General features: G+C 42.0%; 2 protein-coding genes across 8 annotated transcripts in view; one reads left to right on the forward strand and one right to left on the reverse strand.

Moving 5' to 3' along the window:
* The window catches only part of LOC105487149 (complement C5), a 121,109-nt gene extending 114,749 nt beyond the window's left edge, over positions 1-6,360 (reverse strand). The window contains exon 1 of the mRNA XM_024794570.2: positions 6,231-6,360. The gene's annotated coding sequence lies outside the window, so the exon portion shown is untranslated. The remainder of the gene's footprint in view (positions 1-6,230) is intronic.
* An 85-nt stretch (positions 6,361-6,445) lies between these two features.
* Positions 6,446-19,513, forward strand: part of LOC105487153 (centriolin) — a 96,167-nt gene continuing 83,099 nt past the window's right edge. For 6 of the 7 annotated variants that reach the window (XM_011750473.3, XM_011750480.3, XM_011750477.3 and 3 more), the window contains exons 1-3: positions 6,446-6,610; positions 11,832-12,011; positions 19,177-19,424. In XM_011750473.3, the coding sequence (XP_011748775.2) occupies positions 19,208-19,424 (217 nt within the window). In that variant the 5' untranslated portion in view covers positions 6,446-6,610; positions 11,832-12,011; positions 19,177-19,207. The remainder of the gene's footprint in view (positions 6,611-11,831; positions 12,012-19,176; positions 19,425-19,513) is intronic. The other variant, XM_011750474.3, reaches the window with a different exon arrangement.

Here is a 19,513-nt window from a genome sequence, read left to right on the forward strand (position 1 = left end):
GTTGCAGAGTACAAAACCAACATACAAAAATCAATGTTTCTATACACAAACAACAAATGAGCTAAAAAGAAATCAAGAAGGCAATCTCCTTTACAATAGCTATTAAAAAAACACCTAGGAATAACTTTAAGCCTGGATGTAAAAGACTGCTACAAGGAAAACTACAAAACACTGACGACAGACATTGAAGAGGATACAAACAAAGGAAAGACATCTCACTTTTCATGGATCAGAAGAATCAATATTATTAAAATGACCACGCTACCCAAAACAATCTACAGATTCAATGCGATCTCTATCAAAATACCAATGATATTCTTCACAGAAATAGGAAAAAAAAACTCCAAATTTTTATGGAACCACAAAGGAACCCTAATGGCCAAAGCAATCCTGAACAAAAAGAACAAAGCTAGAGGCATCACACTAACAGTCTTCAAAATATACTACAAAGCTGTAGTAACCAAAATAGCATGATACTGTTATAAAAACAGATAGATAGATGAATGAAACAGCATAGAGGACTCAGAAATTAATCCATGGATCTACAGCCAACTGGTTTTTCTTTTTCTTTTTCTTTTTTTTTTTTTAGATGTCTCACTCTGTCACCAGGGTGGAATGCAGAGGTGCTCCATCTTGGCTCACTGCAAGCTCTGCCTCCGGGGTTCACGCCATTCTCCTGCCTCAGCCTCCTGAGTAGCTGGGACTACAGGTGCCCGCCACCACGCCTGGCTAATATTTTGTATTTTTAGTAGAGACGGGGTTTCACAGTGTTAGCCAGGATGGTCTCCATCTCCTGACCTCGTGATCAGCCTGCCTTGGCCTCCCAAAGTATTGGGATTACAGGCATGAGCCACTGTGCCCAGCCACAACTGGTTTCTTGACAAAGATGCCAATAACACTCCCTGGGGAAAGAATAGTCTCTTCAACAAATGGTCCTGGGAAAACTGGATATCCATATATAGAAGAATGAAACTAGATCCCCACATGTCCCCCTATATAAAAACCTTATATGTGAGTTTATATATAAAATCAAAATGGATCAAAGACCTAACTGTAAGACAGAAACTATAAACCTACTAGAAGAATACATAGGGGAAATGGTTCAGGACACTGGTCTAGGAAAAGATTTTATGAGTAAGACCTCAAAAACACAGGCAACAAAAGGAAAAATAAACAAATAGGATTTGTTTATATAAAATAATGGGATTATATCAAACTAAAAAGCTTCTGCACAACAAAGGAAGCAATCAACAGAGTGAAGAAACAACCCAGAGAAAGGGAGAAAATATTTGCAAACTATTCATATGGCAGGGACTTAATAGCTGGAATACACAAGGAACTCAAACATCTCAACAACAAAACACTATAAAAATGGGCAAATAATCTGAATAGACACTTCTCAAAAAGAAGCCATACAAATGACCAACAAATATATGAAAAATGCTCACCATCATCAATCATCAGGGAAATGCAAATCTGCAAAACAAAACCACTATGAGGTATAATCTCACCCCAGTTAGGATGGCTATTATCAAGACAACAAAAAACAAATGCTGGAGAGGATGTAGAGAAAAAGGAACTCTTCTTTTTTTTTCTCTCTCTCTCTCTCTGTTGCCCAGGCGGCAGTGCAGTGGCATGATGATAGCTCACTGCAGCCTCAATCTCCCAGGCTCAAGCAATCCTTCCACTCAGCCTCCCAAGTAGCTGGGACTATAGACAAGTGCCATCACATCCAGCTAATGGTTTTGATTTTTAGCAGAGATGAGGTTTCACTATCTTCCCCAGACTAGTATTGAACTCCTGAGCTGAAGAGATCCTCCCACCTCAGCCTCCCAAAGTGCTGGGATTACAGGTGTGAGCCACCATGCCTGGCCAGAAAAAGGGATTCGTACACTGTTGGTGGAATGTAAACTAATATACCCACAATGGAGAACAGTATGGAAGTTCCTCAAAAAACTACAAATAGAACTACCATATGATCCAGCAATTCTGCTACTGGGCGTTTATCCAAAGGAAATCAGTATATCAAAGACACATCTGCATCCCCATGTTTATTGCAGCACTATTCATAATGGCCAAGACATGGAATCAACCTAGGTGTCCAACAGATGAATGGATAAAGAAAATGTGGGCCAGATGTAGTGGCTCACACCTGTAACCCTAGCATTTTGGGAGGTCAAGGCAGGCAGATCATCTGAGGTCAGGAGTTCAAGACCAGCCTGACCAACATGGAGAAACCCCGTCTCTACTAAAAATACAAAATTAGCCTGGCACAGTGGTGGGCACCTGTGGTCCCAGCTATTCAGGAGGCCGAGGCAGGAAAATCGCTTGAACCCAGGAGGCAGAGGTTGTGGTGAGCTGAGATCATGCCATTGCACTCCAGCCTGGGCAACAAGAGCGAAACTCTGTCTCAAAAAAAAAAAAAAGTGATATATCTATATTCTGTATGTGTATACATATGTGTGTGCGTATTCATATCTATATTCGCACACACAATGGAATACTATTTAGCCATAAAAAAGAATGAAATACCATAATTCACAGCAACATGGATGGAAATGGAGGACAGTATATTACATGAATAAGCCAGAAACAGTAAGTTAAATGCTACATGTTCTCAGTCATATGTCTAAGCTAAAAAATGTTGACCTCATAGAAGTAAACAGTAGAACAGAGGATACTAAAGGTTAGGAAGGGTAGCAGGGGGAAGGGAAGGAAAGAAAGATATCTTAAAGGATACAAAATTATAGCTAGATGGGAGCAATAAGTTCTAGTGTTCTATACTACTATAGGATAACGATATTTAACAATAATATATAGCTTCCAATAGCTAGAAGGAGGGTATGAAATGCTCCTAACATAAATATATGATAAATGGGATGATGGATATGCTAATTACTTCAACCACTATACATTTATATGTATTAAAACATCACTATGTATCCCATAAATATGTACAGTTAATATATGTCATTTACAAATAAAAATTAAGGTTGGGTATGGTGGCTCACACCTATAATCCTAGCACTTTGGGGGGCCAAGGCAGGCTGATCACTTGAGGCCAGTAGTTCAAGACCAGCCTGACCAACATAGTGAAACACTGTCTCTACTAAAAATACAAAAAAAAAAAAAAAAAAAAAAAAATAGCTGGGTGTGGTGTCACACACCTGTAATCACACCTACCAGGGAGGCTAAGGCACAAAAATTGTTTGAACCCTGGAGGTGGAGGTTGCAGTGAGCCATGATCGTGGCACTGCACTCCAGCCTGGGCAACAGAGTGAGACTCTGTCTCAAAAAACAAAAACAAAAACAAAAAACAAAAAACAAAAAACACCAACAAAAATAAATAAATAAAAATTAAAAAAAAAATCAGGCTGGGCATGCTGGCTCATGCCTGTAATTCCAGCACTTTGGGAGGTTGAGGTGGGAGGACTGCTTGAGCCCAGGAGTTTAAGACCAGCTTAGGAAACACAGCAAGACCCCATCTTTACAAAAAGTTTAAAAATGAGCTAGGTGTGGTGGTGCACACCTATAGTCTGAGCTATTTGGGAGGCTGAAGGAGGAGGATCGCTTGAGCCCGAGAGTCAAGGCTACAGTGAGTTATGATTGTGTCACTGCACTGAAACCTGGGCGACAGAGTGAAACCTTGTCTCAAAAAACAAAACAACAAAATCACACTGGCCAGTCACAGAAAGAAATGGCAATAATGGGCCGGGCGCGGTGGCTCACGCCTGTAATCCCAGCACTTTGGGAGGCCGAGGCGGGCGGATCACAAGGTCAGGAGATCGAAACCACGGTGAAACCCCGTCTCTACTAAAAATACAAAAAAAAATTAGCCGGGCGCGGTGGCGGGCGCCTGTAGTCCCAGCTATTCAGGAGGCTGAGGCAGGAGAATGGCGTGAACCCGGGAGGCGGAGCTTGCAGTGAGCCGAGATCGCGCCACTGCTCCAGCCTGGGCAACAGAGCGAGACTCCGTCTCAAAAAAAAAAAAAAAAAAAAAAAAAAGAAATGGCAATAATGAAAGCTGCCATCCCTGCCTGACAAACTAGTCTGATTCTTCTCTAAGACAAATTCGCAAAATGACTAAACTGGGTTGCAAAAAGCTGGGGGAAGTTTAAACAGAATAGCTTTGCTATCATTCGGGAAAAAAGAACTTGGGAGGCCGAGACGGGCGGATCACGAGGTCAGGAGATCGAGACCATCCTGGCTGACACGGTGAAACCCCGTCTCTACTAAAAATACAAAAAACTAGCCGGGTGTGTTGGCGGGCGCCTGTAGTCCCAGCTACTGGGGAGGCTGAGGCAGGAGAATGGCGTAAACCCGGGAGGCGGAGCTTGCAGTGAGCTGAGATCCGGCCACTGCACTCCAGCGTGGGCGACAGAGCGAGACTCCGTCTCAAAAAAAAAAAAAAAAAAAAAAAGAACTGAGTAAAAGCTAGGTCACCCTGACGTGGCTAATATTTGTATTGTAAATGCAATTCAGAGTACATTCTTCCTATTATCAGATAAGAAAAAATAGTGTGGAATGCAAGAGTTGTCTGCACTACTTTTGTATTCTCACTTCTGCTTTAGAGAAGGAAGTTCTTTTAGCATGCTAAGAGAGACAGTTAATATTCAAATTAATCGGAGAAAGGTCTCTCCTTTGAAGTCTCTAGCTTCTTTAGAGACGATGCTAGACACCAGCAGAGGTCTGTATGAGGAGGAAAACCCGACAACATGGGACCGAAGAGTGCCCATCCGCGGCGAATTGGGAGATTACCCAAGAGAAAAGTGTTTTGCGCCACCCTCTGGACTTTTTGTGTATATCTGATGCTACTAATTGATACTAATATGATTGATAATGAACTACACCAGCACACCACGGCTTGATAATGGATCCCACGTGAATACCATTACACACTTTGAGGGACACAGCAATGAGGTTACGCAATAAATCTAAGTCTTGGATACAAGAAATAGAAACGATGGGTGTCAAAACATATGCCAAATAGAACTGAAACTCGGCAATGTACACATTCCGAACTAATAAATATCCCCTGAACTTCAATTAAAAATGAATGTCATCTCAGCAGGACGCGGTGGCTCACCCCTGTAATCCCAGCACTTTGGGAGGCCGAGGCGGGCGGATCACGTGAGGTCAGGAGATCGAGACCTGTTTCCATACTCATGTTTTCTTCCAGCTACACTGAATTACTTAACATCCAGCACACTGCCAAGCTCTTTTCTCCCGCTTCTGCGGTTTGCACAAGTTGTTTCCTTTGCCAAGCAAATTCTTCCCCACCTCCCTACCCCTTGCCTAAACTCTTCTTTCGGGCGTAGAAAGAAATATCGCTTCTGGGTAACCTTTGTCTAATAATGAAATACCTAAGACACATTGAGAACGTACTGCAAAACACTTTTCTCTTGGGTAATCTCCCAATTCGCCGCGGATGGGCACTCTTCGGTCCCATGTTGTGGGGTTTTCCTCCTCACTGTTCTAAGTTCTTCCACAGAGATTCACTTTTATAATTATCAGGAAAATTGGGCTTCTTTTTTATTTTATTTTTTTAATTTTTGAGATGGAGTCTAGCTCTGTCGCCCATGCTGGAGTGCAGTGGTGCGATCTTGGATCACTGCAACCTCCGCCTCCCAGGTTCAAGCGATCCTCCTGCCTCAGCCTCTCAAGTAGCTGGGATGACAAGCGTGCGCCACCACGCCCGGGTAATTTTTGTATTTTTAGTAGAGACGGAGTTTCATCTTGTTAGCCAGGCTGGTCTTGAATTCCTGACCCCAAGTGATCCTCCCACCTTGGTCTCCCAAAGTGCTGGGATTACAGGCATGAGCCACCGCGCCCGGCCTGGATTCACTTTTATAGTTATCAGGAAAACTGTAGGAAGTGTTAATAGGTAAAAGGACCCCGTTTCATAGGTAAGGAAACTGAGGCACAGAGAGAGAGGGAGTTTCTAAAATAGTGTTATACAGGTGGACTATAAACTGTGTAGTAAAGAAAAGAAATGAAGACAGGAAGGAATGATTGCGAGAAAATGGTAAGAAAAAGGCGTCAGAAGTGGGGGAGGCCGGAGATGCGCTGCGCCGGTCGGCGTTCAGGCCGTCCTCGGACCCAGGCCCAGAGAATCGTGTCAGTGTTTCAGAGGGTGGCGGCTGCAGCTTTGTCTCAGCGAAGGCCACTGCACTGCGGCCGACTGCCGCAAGAAACCTCGGCTTTCCCTGACTCTGCACCCGTAACTTCACCTGCAACGCAATCCGAAGGCGAAGGCGGCAAATCCCGACGGCCCCGCACGGCCGGAAGCCTCGCGCCCAAGACTCCCCAGCGCCCAAGACTCCCCAGCACCCTAGCGCGCTGGCTGCGAAGGCGGCGGGAAACGCCTCCGCGTCCCTCCCAAAAGCCCCGGAGAGGGAGAGGGGCGTGGCTGAGACAGGCCCCGCCCACGCGCGCGGGGCCCCTCGGCAACCGGCACAACACAACAAAATGGCCGTCGCGCCGCTCCGCGCCTGAGGAAAGAGCCCCAACGTCTTCCGCTCCGCCTCAGCCTGCGGGACTGCTCGGCTCAGCTCCTAGGCAGTGAGCGTCAGACCTGGTCGAGCCCGTTCTCCGGCGTCCAACCCAAGCGGTGGGAGCCGGAGGCAAAGGCGGGAAGGCCGGAACCGGGCGTGGGGTGGGCCGGCTTGGGATGGATTCGGGGCGGGGGCGCATGTCTGGGAATTGGGATTGGACGGGAAAGAGGGGAGGGCCCGGAACGGGCGTGGGGCGGTGGATGAAGGAGGGAGGTTTGGATGGGAAGAGGTGAGGACGGCGGGGGCGATTGGGGATGAAGAACCAGAGCATGGGGAGGTGTGGAAGTTAGGGTGCGGCGCCCAGAAGGTTGTGCGTCCTGCTACCTGAGCTGAGGGGAGAGCTGGGATGTGCCAGCTGTCTGTGGGGAGTGAGCGGGAGAAAGGACAGTTTGGGCGTCCTGACGGGTTGTCACGGTATCGGACGGACTACAGTGCGTGGAGAAAGATGACAGGATGTGGGGACGAAATGCTAAAAGGAGGGGAAGAGCAAACACTTCCGTTATATTCGTTAAGGGACTAGTGAATTTTGAAGCCAGGCAAACTTGGGCTCAAACCTCAATTCTGCCACCTTGTGTAACTTAACCGCGTCTGTGATCCTTGGCATGTGTCTGAGCCTTCCTGATCATGTTTCCTCATTGTCCAAATAATTGCGAATCACGTTTGGGCGTTCACTATTTGTCAGATCCAGTTTTAAGCACTTTGCACGTATTAACCTCATTTAGAATTTAAAATAACTTGTATGAGGTTATCATTCTCACTTAAAAAGTGATAGCACTGAGGACCAGAGAGGTTAAGTAATTTGCCTAAAGTCACACAGTAAGTGGAAAGTCAGAATGTGAACTCAGGCTGTTTCGTTCCAGAATCCAGGCTTTTAATTGTTCAGATACATTGCCACTTGTAAATGAGGTTAGTAATTCTGATCCTATACAGCTAAATCTTTGAGGATTTAAATTTGGTATTGTCTAGAGTGTTTAGTACAGTCCTTCAGTCAACAAATATTTATTGTCTATAGAACAACAGACGAGACCTCTGCTCTCTTGTAGCTTATAGTCTAGAAGGAGAAACAGGCAACAATTAAGTAGTTTCACAAATAACTGTTTTAAAATGCTATGAAGGAGACTGCTTGGTGCAGAGATCATGGGTAATTGGGAGACAAAATCTTATACATCTTGAGCTTAGATCCTAGCATGGTTCTTCCTACATAAAAGTTGCTCAATAAAATTGAATAATTAATGGAAAGAGATGGGAAGCTTGAGTTTTAGGGTATCTGAGCAGAAGAGAGATGGGAGAAGGGGATTCAGGCTTTTTATCTGAGCAGAAGAGAGATGGGAGAGGGGGATTCAGGCTTTTAATAGGTGGAAAAGGACACAGGGGCCAGAGTATTAGGACGGAAGGGCAAATAGGCAGGCAGTTGGGTTGCGATGAAGAGGAATGGGTGGAGGTTTGAGTATTTTGTTTAGGGAGGGGAGTAATTGGAGGTCAGCATATTGGAACGCATTAGGATGTCAGGGTATTTTCTGGGATGAAGAGAGATGAGCAGCTTGGGAAGTCTGGATGGATAGAGAAAGGCTGAGTCTGGGCACAGGAAAGAACCATAGAGAAGTGGGGGAGACTATTACTGTGTTGGGGAACTGGGATAGAATTTGTGGGCAAATTGGCAGTCAGAATGGGATAAAGAAGAGTGGGAGGCAGAGGTGGACAGCACAGAATGGGGGAATTGGCTTTGGAAAGAAAAATGATTGGAGACTTTGCAGAGGAATAGGAATCAGGATATTTGAAAGGAGGAGAAGGTTAAGGAAGGAAAGTATTTCAGTAGGTCAGAGGGTATGGGATGAAGTAGACTTGGAGGGAAAGTACTGAAATCCAATTAAAGGGCTAAGGAGAGGGATATGGGGGTTGAGAAATGGGGATGGGTATTTGCATATTAGGGAGTCTGTAGAGAGACAGAAGGAAGTCTGCCTTATTTGGAGATCAGAGAAGATGGGAAGTTAGGAAAGTTAGGAAAGGCTGGATGGAGGTGGAGTTTGCAGTCTCTACTAAGCTGTGATGGACTGAATTGTTAGATCAGAGCAAGTATCTGGGTTTATAGGTGGCAGGACGGGTAATGTTTTGTTGCCTGGACATAAATTCTGATTATCATGTCATTCCAATGGCTTTCTCTTGCTCTGCAGACAACCTTTAAAATACAACTGTAGCTCTGAACTTTATTTGCTTTTTTTTTTTTTTTTCTCTTTATCCTGCTCCTTCCCTTGCCCTAGCCTACCTCTCAGCTGTCTTCATTTTTTCCATTGCTTGCTTGGTCTTTGTTCATGTGATTGCAGACAACATCCTAGGATCAAACTACATCCTCATCTCTCCCTTAAAATTATAATTCAGCATTTCAACCTCCAGGCAGTAGCCTATGAAATAATGCCAGCCATTCTCAAACACTGTAAACCCATAAGCCCACTTCACTGAGTTAGCTATTCTCTGAGACCAATTACATGTATCTTGTTTCAATGTTAAAGCTTTACAGAAGTTGTGGCAAGCAAGGGTTTAAGTCTATGAATGAGTAAGCCTGACTTTTACTAATCAGGAGAGGTAATAAAGGACCTCATGATAGTCTGGTGAGACCTAAGGGGTCTTGGTCATTAGGATGTAAAAACTACAGGCTGGGCACAGTGGCTCACACCTGTAATCCCAGCACTTTGAGAGGCTGAGGCGGGAAGATCACTTGAGCCCAGGAGTTCAAGACCAACCTGGGAACTATAGTGAGACCCTATCTCTACAAAAAATAAAAAATTAGCTGAACATGGTCTTATGCTGCTGTAGTCCCAGCTACTCAGGAGGCTGAGGTAGGAGGATCACTTGAGCCCAGGAGGGCAAGGTTGCTGTGAGCCGTGAGCATGCCCCTATACTCCAGCCCGGGTGACAGAGAAAGACCTTGCCTAAGGGGGAAAAAAACCCCCAACTACATACTATATATACTATAATAAATGTCGTCTATTAATCCATTTAATTAGGAATAAGATTTTACCTAAGCACATGCCTCTTAGCTTTTCTCAAATTTTAGCGTATTCTTATTTAGAAGGAGAATGCCAGTGCAGTTTAGCAACATCAATAGTATTACTGAGGACTGGGTGCGGTGGCTGTAATCCCAGCACTTTTGGAGGCCGAGGTGGGTGGATCATCTGAGGTCGGGAGTTTGAGACCAGCCTGGCCAACATGGCGAAACCTCATCTCTACTAAAACTAAAAACATTAGTCAGGCATGGTGCCATACACCTGTAATCCCAGTTACTCGGTAGGTTGAAGTGGGAGAATCACTTGAACCTGGGAGGCAGAGATTACAGTGATCCGAGATCACTCCAGCCTGGGCAACCGAGTGAGACTCTGTCTCAAAAAAAGAAAAAAATAGTATTACTGAGACTACAGATTAAACAAACTCAATTTCTCCCATTATACGCTCACAACATGATCCTGTAGGATTTTCCCCCACACATTAAGCAAGCAGTCAGTTCTGCAGTGGTAGGCACCACAGGGCTGTCCTCTAGTTCAGTTCAGTTCTGACACTGTCTACCTGGAGACAGTGTCACATCCCTCAGGTTGAAGGCTGGCTCACAAGACTGCCCCCAAGTTTTGATGCCAACGGTAGGCCTCAGTTTTACCTGTGCTTCTGACTGACCAGCTATAAATGAGAGTTCCCACAACTCCTTCCTTCGGTTTGATTAATTTGCTAGAGCAGTTCACAGAACTCAGGAAGCACTTACTTACATTTACTGGTTTGTTATAAAAGGTATTACAAAGGATATAGATGAAAAGATGCATAGTGTAAGGCAGGTGGAAAGGGGCGTAGAGCTTCCACGCCCTCTCTGGGTGGATTCCCCTCCAGGACCCCCTCTGTGTCCAGCTATCTGGATGCTCCCCAAACCCAGTCTTTTAAATTTTTACGGAGGCTTCATTATGTAGGCCTGATTGATTACATCACTGGCCATTGGTGATCAACTCAACCTTTAGCCCCTCTCCCCTCCCTCTTTCTAGTGACCAGCCATGATCCTGAAGCTGCCTAGAGGTGGCTAGCCATCGGTCAACTCATTAGCATACAAAAAGACACTTATGACAGCAAAAGAGACTTAAGACTAAGTATGTATTTCATAATATTAAAATTACTAAAAGACTTTTTTCCATGGCAAAATTGTGTTATAAGGCACAGAAATTGTTTACCACGCTTGAAATTTGGACCAAAAGCCTTGTGGAAATGGCATAAATAGCAGTTAATGTGACTTGGGGGAGTTTTTCTGATCCATATATATAGTTTAATACGAGAAAATGAAGCAAAAAGTACAGATACATTTAAGTTCACAGTTTAAAGAACAGGTTGAAGGCCAGGTGTGGTAGCTCACGTCTGTAATCCTAACACTTTGGGAGGCAGAGGTGGGAGGATTGCTTGAGATCAGGAGTTCGAGATCAGCCTGGACAACATAGTGAAACCCTGTCTCCAAAAAAATTAAAATAAAGTACAGATTGATTATCTTTTATCCAAAATGCTTGCTACCAAAAGTGTCTTGGATTTTGGATTTTTTCAGATTTTGGAATATTTGCATTATACTTACTTATATTTTTTATATTTATATTTAAATATTTCAGATTTTCAGATTTGGAGTGCTTAACCTGTAGTGAATGAGGCTATTGGCATGGGACATTTGGCTATATTGTAATGTATGTGAAATAATAATTAACTTTTTAAAAGCAAAAAGTGTGACAGGTTTTTATTCCCTTCAGACTATTCACCTTGAGAGACCAGATCATGGTATCAGAGATCCTTTCTTTGTATAAAATTTTCTGGGTTACCTTCAGGATTTTTTTTGTTTTGTTTTTTTGAGACGGAGTCTCACTCTGTGGCCCAGGCTGGAGTGCAGTGACACGATCTTGGCTCACTGCAACCTCCACCTCCCCAGTTCAAGTGATTTTTGTGCCTCAGCCTCCCAAGTAGCTGGGATTACAGGCACCTGCCACCTATGGCATCATGCTAGGCCATAGAGAACAAAGAAAACATAATCTAGACTCCAGGAAACTCAGATAGCTATATGATATGGTCGTTAAAAACATGGGTTTTGAATTAGATCAGGTTTCAAGTTTTAGCCAAACCAATTAGTTAAGGAACTTTGGACAAATTATTTAAGATCTTCATCTGTAAAATGGGAAATAACACTTATAGAGTTGTTATATTCAATTCTTTCAATGTGATGATACACATAAAGAGCTTATCACAACATACGTTTGTCTGTTTGTTTTTTAGAGACAGAGACTCCCTATGCTGCCCAGGCTGGGGTGCAGTGGCCAGTCACAAGGTTGATCATAGCACATTGTAGCCTGGAGCTCCTGGGATCAAGCAATCCTCCTGCCTCATCCTCTGGAGCAACTGGGACTGCAAGTATACACACTGTGCCTGACGAAATATCACAATATTTGGTACATGGTAAGCCCTCAGTAAATGTTAGCCACTAGTATGATATTCTTTAGAATTAACTTCAATCATCATCTTTTCATTAAATTTTTGGAAGTAGACAAACTTTAAATGGAGTCAAGTTTACTGAGTAAGGTTAGCGATCAAACTGGGAAAATAAAAACAAAATGTACCTGAAGTGATGGGCCCGATTTTCTTGTGAGACTTACAAATTAATTTGAAAGCAGAATCCAAAGAGGAATTCCAAAAATTGAATATATTAATAGATTATATTAGTGTAATCTCTCCTTTATATACTGTATATAAGTTCTGTAGGGGAGGAAAGGGAGTGATACCTTTCTGTCCCATCATAAAGGTCATGGCCAACACTCCGGTAACAAAGACAGGTTAACAAGAGAAAAGCATAGCAAATTTATTCGATCAAAGCTTTGTGTGTCATGGGAACATTCAGAATGAAGACCCAAAAATGCAGAAAAAATTATCCATTTTTATGCTTAGGATCAATGAAGTATGGACAGCTGTATAGAAATAGGATTGGACAAAATGGGTATGATCTAACGCTAATAGACTGAGTGAGGAAATTCAGCAAGGCCTGCCTCTCCAGATTTCTCTTGACCTCTCTGTGCAGCATTCCTTCCTCCTGGGTATTGGGTAGGACCCCTATGGAATGAGGGTCTTAATTTCTTTATGGCCAGCTGTTACACAGAAAGCTGGGAGTTTGCGGGAAGTTTCTGTATAATCACAGCTTATGTATACCCATATGCTTGTGAAGGTATATTATCTTTTAATAGAGATATGAAAAACTCAGAATGTTTTTCCTACTGCCGTACCACACAGTACAATACTTCTGACACCAGGCGTGTAAGGGTTGTTGCCCCATACGTCAGAACTTCTTCAGTGGACACCAGCTGAGTGTTCTCTTACTCAGTTCAATTCTGACACTGTTTGCCTGGAGATAGCATCAGATCCCACAGGTTAAGGACTCAGTCCCACAAGAGTGCCACTAACTTCAGATGCCCATTACAAGTAGTAGATTGCCACCTATACTTCTGACTACTGAGCTATAAATTGGGACTCCCACTGCCCCCTCCTTGGGTTCAATTAATTTGCTCGAGTGGCTCACAGAACTTACATTTTCCCATTTATTATAAAGGATATTACAAAATATACAAACAGCCAGAGAAAGAGTTACATAGGGCAAGGTATGTGGAAAGGGGTATGAAGTTTCATGCTCTTGCCAGCATGCCATCCTCCAGACACCTCCACATGTTCAGCTATCTGGAAGTTCTCTGGACCCTGTCCTTTTGGGGTTTTATGGAGGCTTACTTATGTAGGCATGATTGCTCATATCATTGGCTACTGGTTTTCAAATCAATTTTAGCTGCTCTCCCCTCCTTAAAGATTGTGGGGTTGGGCTCAAAGTCCCAACCTTCTAAACATGCCTTAGTCTTTCTGGTGACTGGCCCCCATCCCAAAGCTATCCAGGTGTCACCAGTCATCTTATCAGTATACGAAAGACACTCTTATCACTGTGGAGATCCCAAAGGTTTTAAGAGCTATGTGATAGGAAACAGGAGGAGCATCAAATATACAGGTTAAAAGAGAAATTGTCAACAAATTAAATTTAACAGTTTAATTGAACAAAGAATAGTTCACAAATTGGGCAGCCCTCAGAACCAGAAGAAATTCAGAGAGGTCTGTTCTGCAATGTAGGCAGGCAGCATTTATGGATAGAAAAGGGAAGTGAGGTACAGAAACAGCTTGATTGGTTACAGCTCTGTGTTTACCTTATTTGAACATGGTACAATCACTTGACTGCCTGTGATTGACTGAAGCTCAGCTGCTGTGATTAGCTGAGAGTCAGCTATTTGTTACAAAAACATACTCCTAAGTTAGGCTTTCAGTTAGTTTACCTTTTAAGTTATGTTGCAGTTCATTATGTAGAGACTTAAAGTACAGAGACTTAAAGCACTTGCAGGCAAAATTTAGTTTAATTTAACATACAGTCATGTGTCCCTTAATGACAGAATTTGCTCTGTAAAATGCATTGTTAGACAATTTCATCATTGTGCAAACATCATAGAATGTACTTACACAAACCAAGATGGTATAGGGATAGCCTCTTGCTGCTAGGCTACAGACCCGTACCGCATGTTACTGTACTGAATACTTCAGGCAGTTGTAGCACAATGGTAAATATTTGTGCATCTAAACATAGAAAAGGGACTGGGTGGGTGGCTCACACTTGTAATCCCAGCACTTTGGGAGGCCAAGACACGTGGATCACAAGGTCAGGAGTTCGAGACCAGCCTGGCCAATATGGTGAAACCCTGTCTCTACTAAAAATACCAAAATTAGCCAGGTGTAGTGGCATGCGCCTGTAGTCCCAGCTACTCAGGAGGCTGAGGTGGGAGAATCGCTTGAACCCGGGAGGCAGAGGTTTCAGTGAGCCGAGATCATGCCACTGCATACCAGCCTGGGTGACAGAGGGAGACTCCCTCTCAAAAAAAAAAAAAAAAAAAAAAAGAAAAGGTACAATAAAAATATGGTATAAAATGTAAAAAAGTATACCTGTATAGAGCCCTTACCACATGATTGGAGCTTGCAGGACTGGAAGTTTCTTTCCCAGTTAGTTGGTGAGTGAATGTGAAGATGCAGGACATTACTGTACACTATTGTAGACTTTATTATAAACACTGTACACTTAGGCTACACTAAATTTATTAAACGTTTTTTCTCTCTTCAGTAGTAAATTAGCCTTAGCTTGCTGTAATGTTTTTACTTTATAAACTTTAAACTTTTAAAAAACTTTTTGACTCTTTTGTAATAAAACTTAGCTTAAAACATAAACACATTGTACGGTTGTACAAAATTAATTTCTTTATAACCTTATTCTATAAGCTTTTTTCTATTTTAAAAACTCTTACTTTTTAAATGTTTTCTTAAAAACTGAGACACAAACACACACATTAGCCTAGGCCTGTAAGGGTCAGGATAATCAGTGTGACTGCCTTTCATATCTTGTTCCACTGATCTTCAGAGTCTTCAGGGGCAATAACATGCATGGAGCTATCATCTCTTATGATAACAATATTATGTTCTGGAATACTTCCTGAAGGACCTACCTGCCTGAGTCTGTTTTATAGTTAACTTTTTTTTTTTTAAATAAATAGAATGAGTACACTCTAACAATAAAAAGTATGGTGTAGTAAATACATAAGCCAGTAATACGGACATTTATTACCAAGTACTATGTACTCTACATAATTGTATGTGCCAGACTTGTGTACACCTTGTAGCATAGTAGGTTTATTTATATCAGCATCGCTACAAAGATGTGAGTAATGTGTAGCACTATGACATTATGATATCTATGATATTACTAAGTTATAGGAATTTTTCAGCTTTATTATAATCTTATGGGACTACTGTCATGTATGTGGTCCATTGTTGACCAAAACATTGTTATGTGATGCATGATATCATATGTGTGATATTTTACAATATCACGTATATGAAGATGTTTGCACATCATTCCACTATCCCTTTCTAACACCAATTTATATAGCATTAACACTTGAGCTACTCAATTCTTGGATTAAAAACTACTTTAAGCTAATATCTTATTTCATTAAATTTTTTTCTAAAAAATAATTTCCATTTTCACATTTTCAGCAGTGACTATAGGGGAAATTAAGGTACTAAGCAAAGATAGCATCATTATTAATATAGCCTTGCTCAAGATCTATACATCTTATAAGATTTTTTTTGTCCAAAAGTTTGTCAAGTTTATAATTTTTGTACTGTTTTTAGACTAAACGTACTTAATAAGAACAACTGTGTATCATGAAAATCTTTTTTACATACACTAACCTTGCAAATTTAGGACGATTGATATTGAGGACTAGTATTGCTCATGCAGGCATCTTTTTGTTGAGATACTAAATAGTACATTTTACATTTTATGTTCTTTATGACTAATTCATTCAATAAATGTTAATTATTTACCATTTGCTAGGCTGTGTTCTACAGCGTACAGCACACTGTAGGCACAGCACACTGTATGCCTAGAACAGAAGAGGATGTCTTTTTTTTTTTTTTTTTTTGTGAGTCGGAGTCTCGCTCTGTTGCCCAGGCTGAAGTGCAGTGGCATGATCTCGGCTCACTGCAAGCTCCGCCTTCCGGGTTCATGCCATTCTCCTGCCTCAGCCTCCTAAGTAGCTGGGACTACAGGCGCCTGCCACCATGCCTGGCTAATGTTTTGTATTTTTAGTAGAGACGGGGTTTCACCATGTTAGCCAGGATGGTCCCGATCTTCTGACTTCATGATCTGCCCGCCTCGGCCTCTCAAAGTGCTGGGATTACAGGCATGAGCCACCACACCCGGATGAGGATGTCATTTTTAAGGACTAATCAAGTCATAGTGCTAAACCATTCTGAGCCTTAATGGTCATGAAATTTACCTTTCTTTCATATAAGAAAATAAATATTTTTATGTGAAAACATTTAAAGGAATTTGACCAAGGTCTCTTTCATTAACAAATGCTTTAGTTCCTTCTGGAAGACTTATACTTCAATAAAATTGATTTTGTAGATAAGAATAGTAGATACTGAAATTTGAAGTGATCAGATGTTTTTCATATAGCATAAGACAAATATGAATGAATTACAGAAACAATATTTAACAAAAAGGCAGATTTAAAAGATATTTTATGGTTTCATTTCTCTAAAGTTCAAAAATAGTTCAAAAATCTCTGGTGTTGGAAGTCAGGATAGTGATTACCCATGTGTGGGAGTTAGTGACTGGAAGGGGGCATGAGAGGACTTCTGGGATTCTGGAAATATTCTGTTTCTTTACCTGGATGTCGATTACATAGCTTGTGTTCACTGTATAGAAATTCATGAAGCTATATACACTTATGATTTATGTACTTTATGTATGATACATTCCAATAAAAAATATGCATACAGAGAGAGAGCACATGCATGAAAGAGTACACTGTTGAAAGTATGGTTTTTAAACCGGATGATTTCTAGTTATAAGGTGTTAGATGTATTCATGACTTATACCATGGAGCTGCTGGGAATTCAGAGATTATTCCTCCACTTGTTGATGTTACATTCTGGGCAAGCAAAAGATATACAGTAGGTATATTCAGTGTAATAAACAGGGAGGATTCATTCTATCTGAAGAAAGTAGATTTCTGGAAAGTCTTCACAAATAAAGTAACATTTTAATTGGTTGAGAGAAAGAAGAGGATGTTTAATTCCCTTTAAAGAATTCCCTTTAAGGAAAGGGAATTTCATAAGCAAAAACTCATGATGTGTTCAGGTAATGACAAAAAGATGACTAGAGCAATGGCATGTGATGGGGAGGCCAGAAAGTTGGGGTCAGACTGTGATGAGTCCTGTTTGTGGTGCATGGTGCCAAAATATTTAGACTCATAGGCACTGGGAACCATTACATTTCTTTTGTTTTTATTATATAAGTGGGTCAAAGGTAGAGGATGGATTGAGGGTAAAGCAAAGGAGAATTGGAAGGAAGCTGGTTCAGAGAGTATCTAATAGTCAAAGCAAGAGAGGATAAAAGTTGGATCTAGGGCAGTAGCTGCGAAGATGGATAGAGACGAATTTCAAACTATTTTAGAGATAGAATCAATATTGGTGGATGATGGAGAGGGATGACTGTAAGATAACTCTATTCGTTCATTTATTCAGCAAATATATATTGAATTCCTGCTAGGTACCAGGCACTATACTAGACTGGGGAGACACTGTAAACAAAACACACAGGCTCTCGTGGAGCATACAGTTCAGAATGGAGACAAATGTTAAGCAAAATGACATCACTCTGGCTATCTGACTGCAATGTAATGATGGAAGAGTAAGGCAAGAGAGCTTGCAGACAGATCAGTTAGAAGCTGTTATAGTAGTTTGATGAGGGCTTGGATTAGAGTGCGTGAGAGTGAAAATGGAAAGAAGCAGACTTAATTTGAGAGGTATTTGGGAGTAAGAATTAACAAGATTTAGCGATTGGCTGAGTATGGGACAAGGGAAGAGGGAGGTGTCAAGAATGACTCCCAGGTTTTTGGCTTATTCCAGCGAGCAGTGTTCACTGTTTAGGGAACACTGGAAGAGGAACAGGAGGGTGAGAGGAGGAATAGGGTAAATAATAAATTCAAGCTGAACTGAGTTTAGGATGCCAATGAGATATCACGTAAGCAATTGGAAATAGGAGTCTGGAGCTCAGAGAAAGATTGGATTGAGGATATAAATATCGGCTGGGTGTGGTGGCTCACACCCATATGTAATCCCAGCAATTTGGGAGGTTGAGGCAGGCAGATCAGCTGAGGTCAGGAGTTCGAGATCAGCCTGGCCAACATGGCGAAACCCTGTCTCTACTAAAGGTACAAAAATTAGCTGGTCATGGTGGCAGGCACCAGGAATTCCAGCTACTCAGGAGGTCAAGGCAGAAGAATAGCTTGGACCCGGGAGGCAGAGGTTGCAGTGAGCCAAGATCACATCATTGCACTCCAGCCTGGGCGACAAGAGCGAGATTCCGTCTCAAAAAAATAAAATATAAAAATAGATAAATAAGAGTAAACACATGGCATTGGGAACCATGAGTGTGCATTAATTTGTCCAAGATAAGATTAGAGAGAAACTAGAAGGGACCATTGAGGAGTTCTGATGTTTAAATTACACTGCAAGGAGGAACAAAAGCCAGCAAAGGAGTCCATGGAGTGGCCAGGGAGTCACGAGGATACCAGGAGAGTGAGGTGTCCCAGAAACCAAAGGAAGAAACTTTCAGGAAGGAGAGAGTGCTTATCAGTATTAAATACTGCTGGTTGCCAAATATTCCAGCTTCCTGCATTCTACGGTCCCCTTGTGTGGGTAAAAGGGGCCTTGGGACTAGTTTGGTTCAATAAACAACAGGAATGACAACACTTCCAGCTGGAGCATGTGTCAATTCTAGACCCTCTGGAGATCTCTTTTCTCTCTGGCAAGGTCATCAGTGATGCTTGATATAGTGTCTGCTCCATCAGCTTGGAGTAGTATGGGTCCTAGTATCTACAGCCTCTGAGTTTATAACTTTATAGACCTGAAGTTTCTAGAAATAATAGTTTTGATAGCTCTTAAAAATTAATCTTGTTGAATATACTGAAAACTCTTACAGGTTTTGATGAACACCTGGCTTTATTTTTGCAATGAAGAAAGGTTCTCAACAAAAAATATTCTGCAAAGCAAAGATGCCATCGTCATCTCACTCTCCTATCCCATCATCTATGTCCAATCTGAGATCTAGGTCACTTTCACCTTTGATTGGATCAGAGACTCTACCTTTTCATTCTGGAGGACAGTGGTGTGAGCAAGTTGAGATTGCAGATGAAAACAATATGCTTTTGGACTACCAAGACCATAAAGGTATCACTTTTTAATCTAAGAATTGGTCTGACCACATACTTTAAGTAGAGATGGAAAATTTTCAGCTTGCATTTTTGGTCCAACTGTAA

The sequence above is a fragment of the Macaca nemestrina genome, chromosome 14 (genome assembly GCF_043159975.1).
Source record: "Macaca nemestrina isolate mMacNem1 chromosome 14, mMacNem.hap1, whole genome shotgun sequence".
Lineage (NCBI taxonomy): Eukaryota > Metazoa > Chordata > Mammalia > Primates > Cercopithecidae > Macaca > Macaca nemestrina.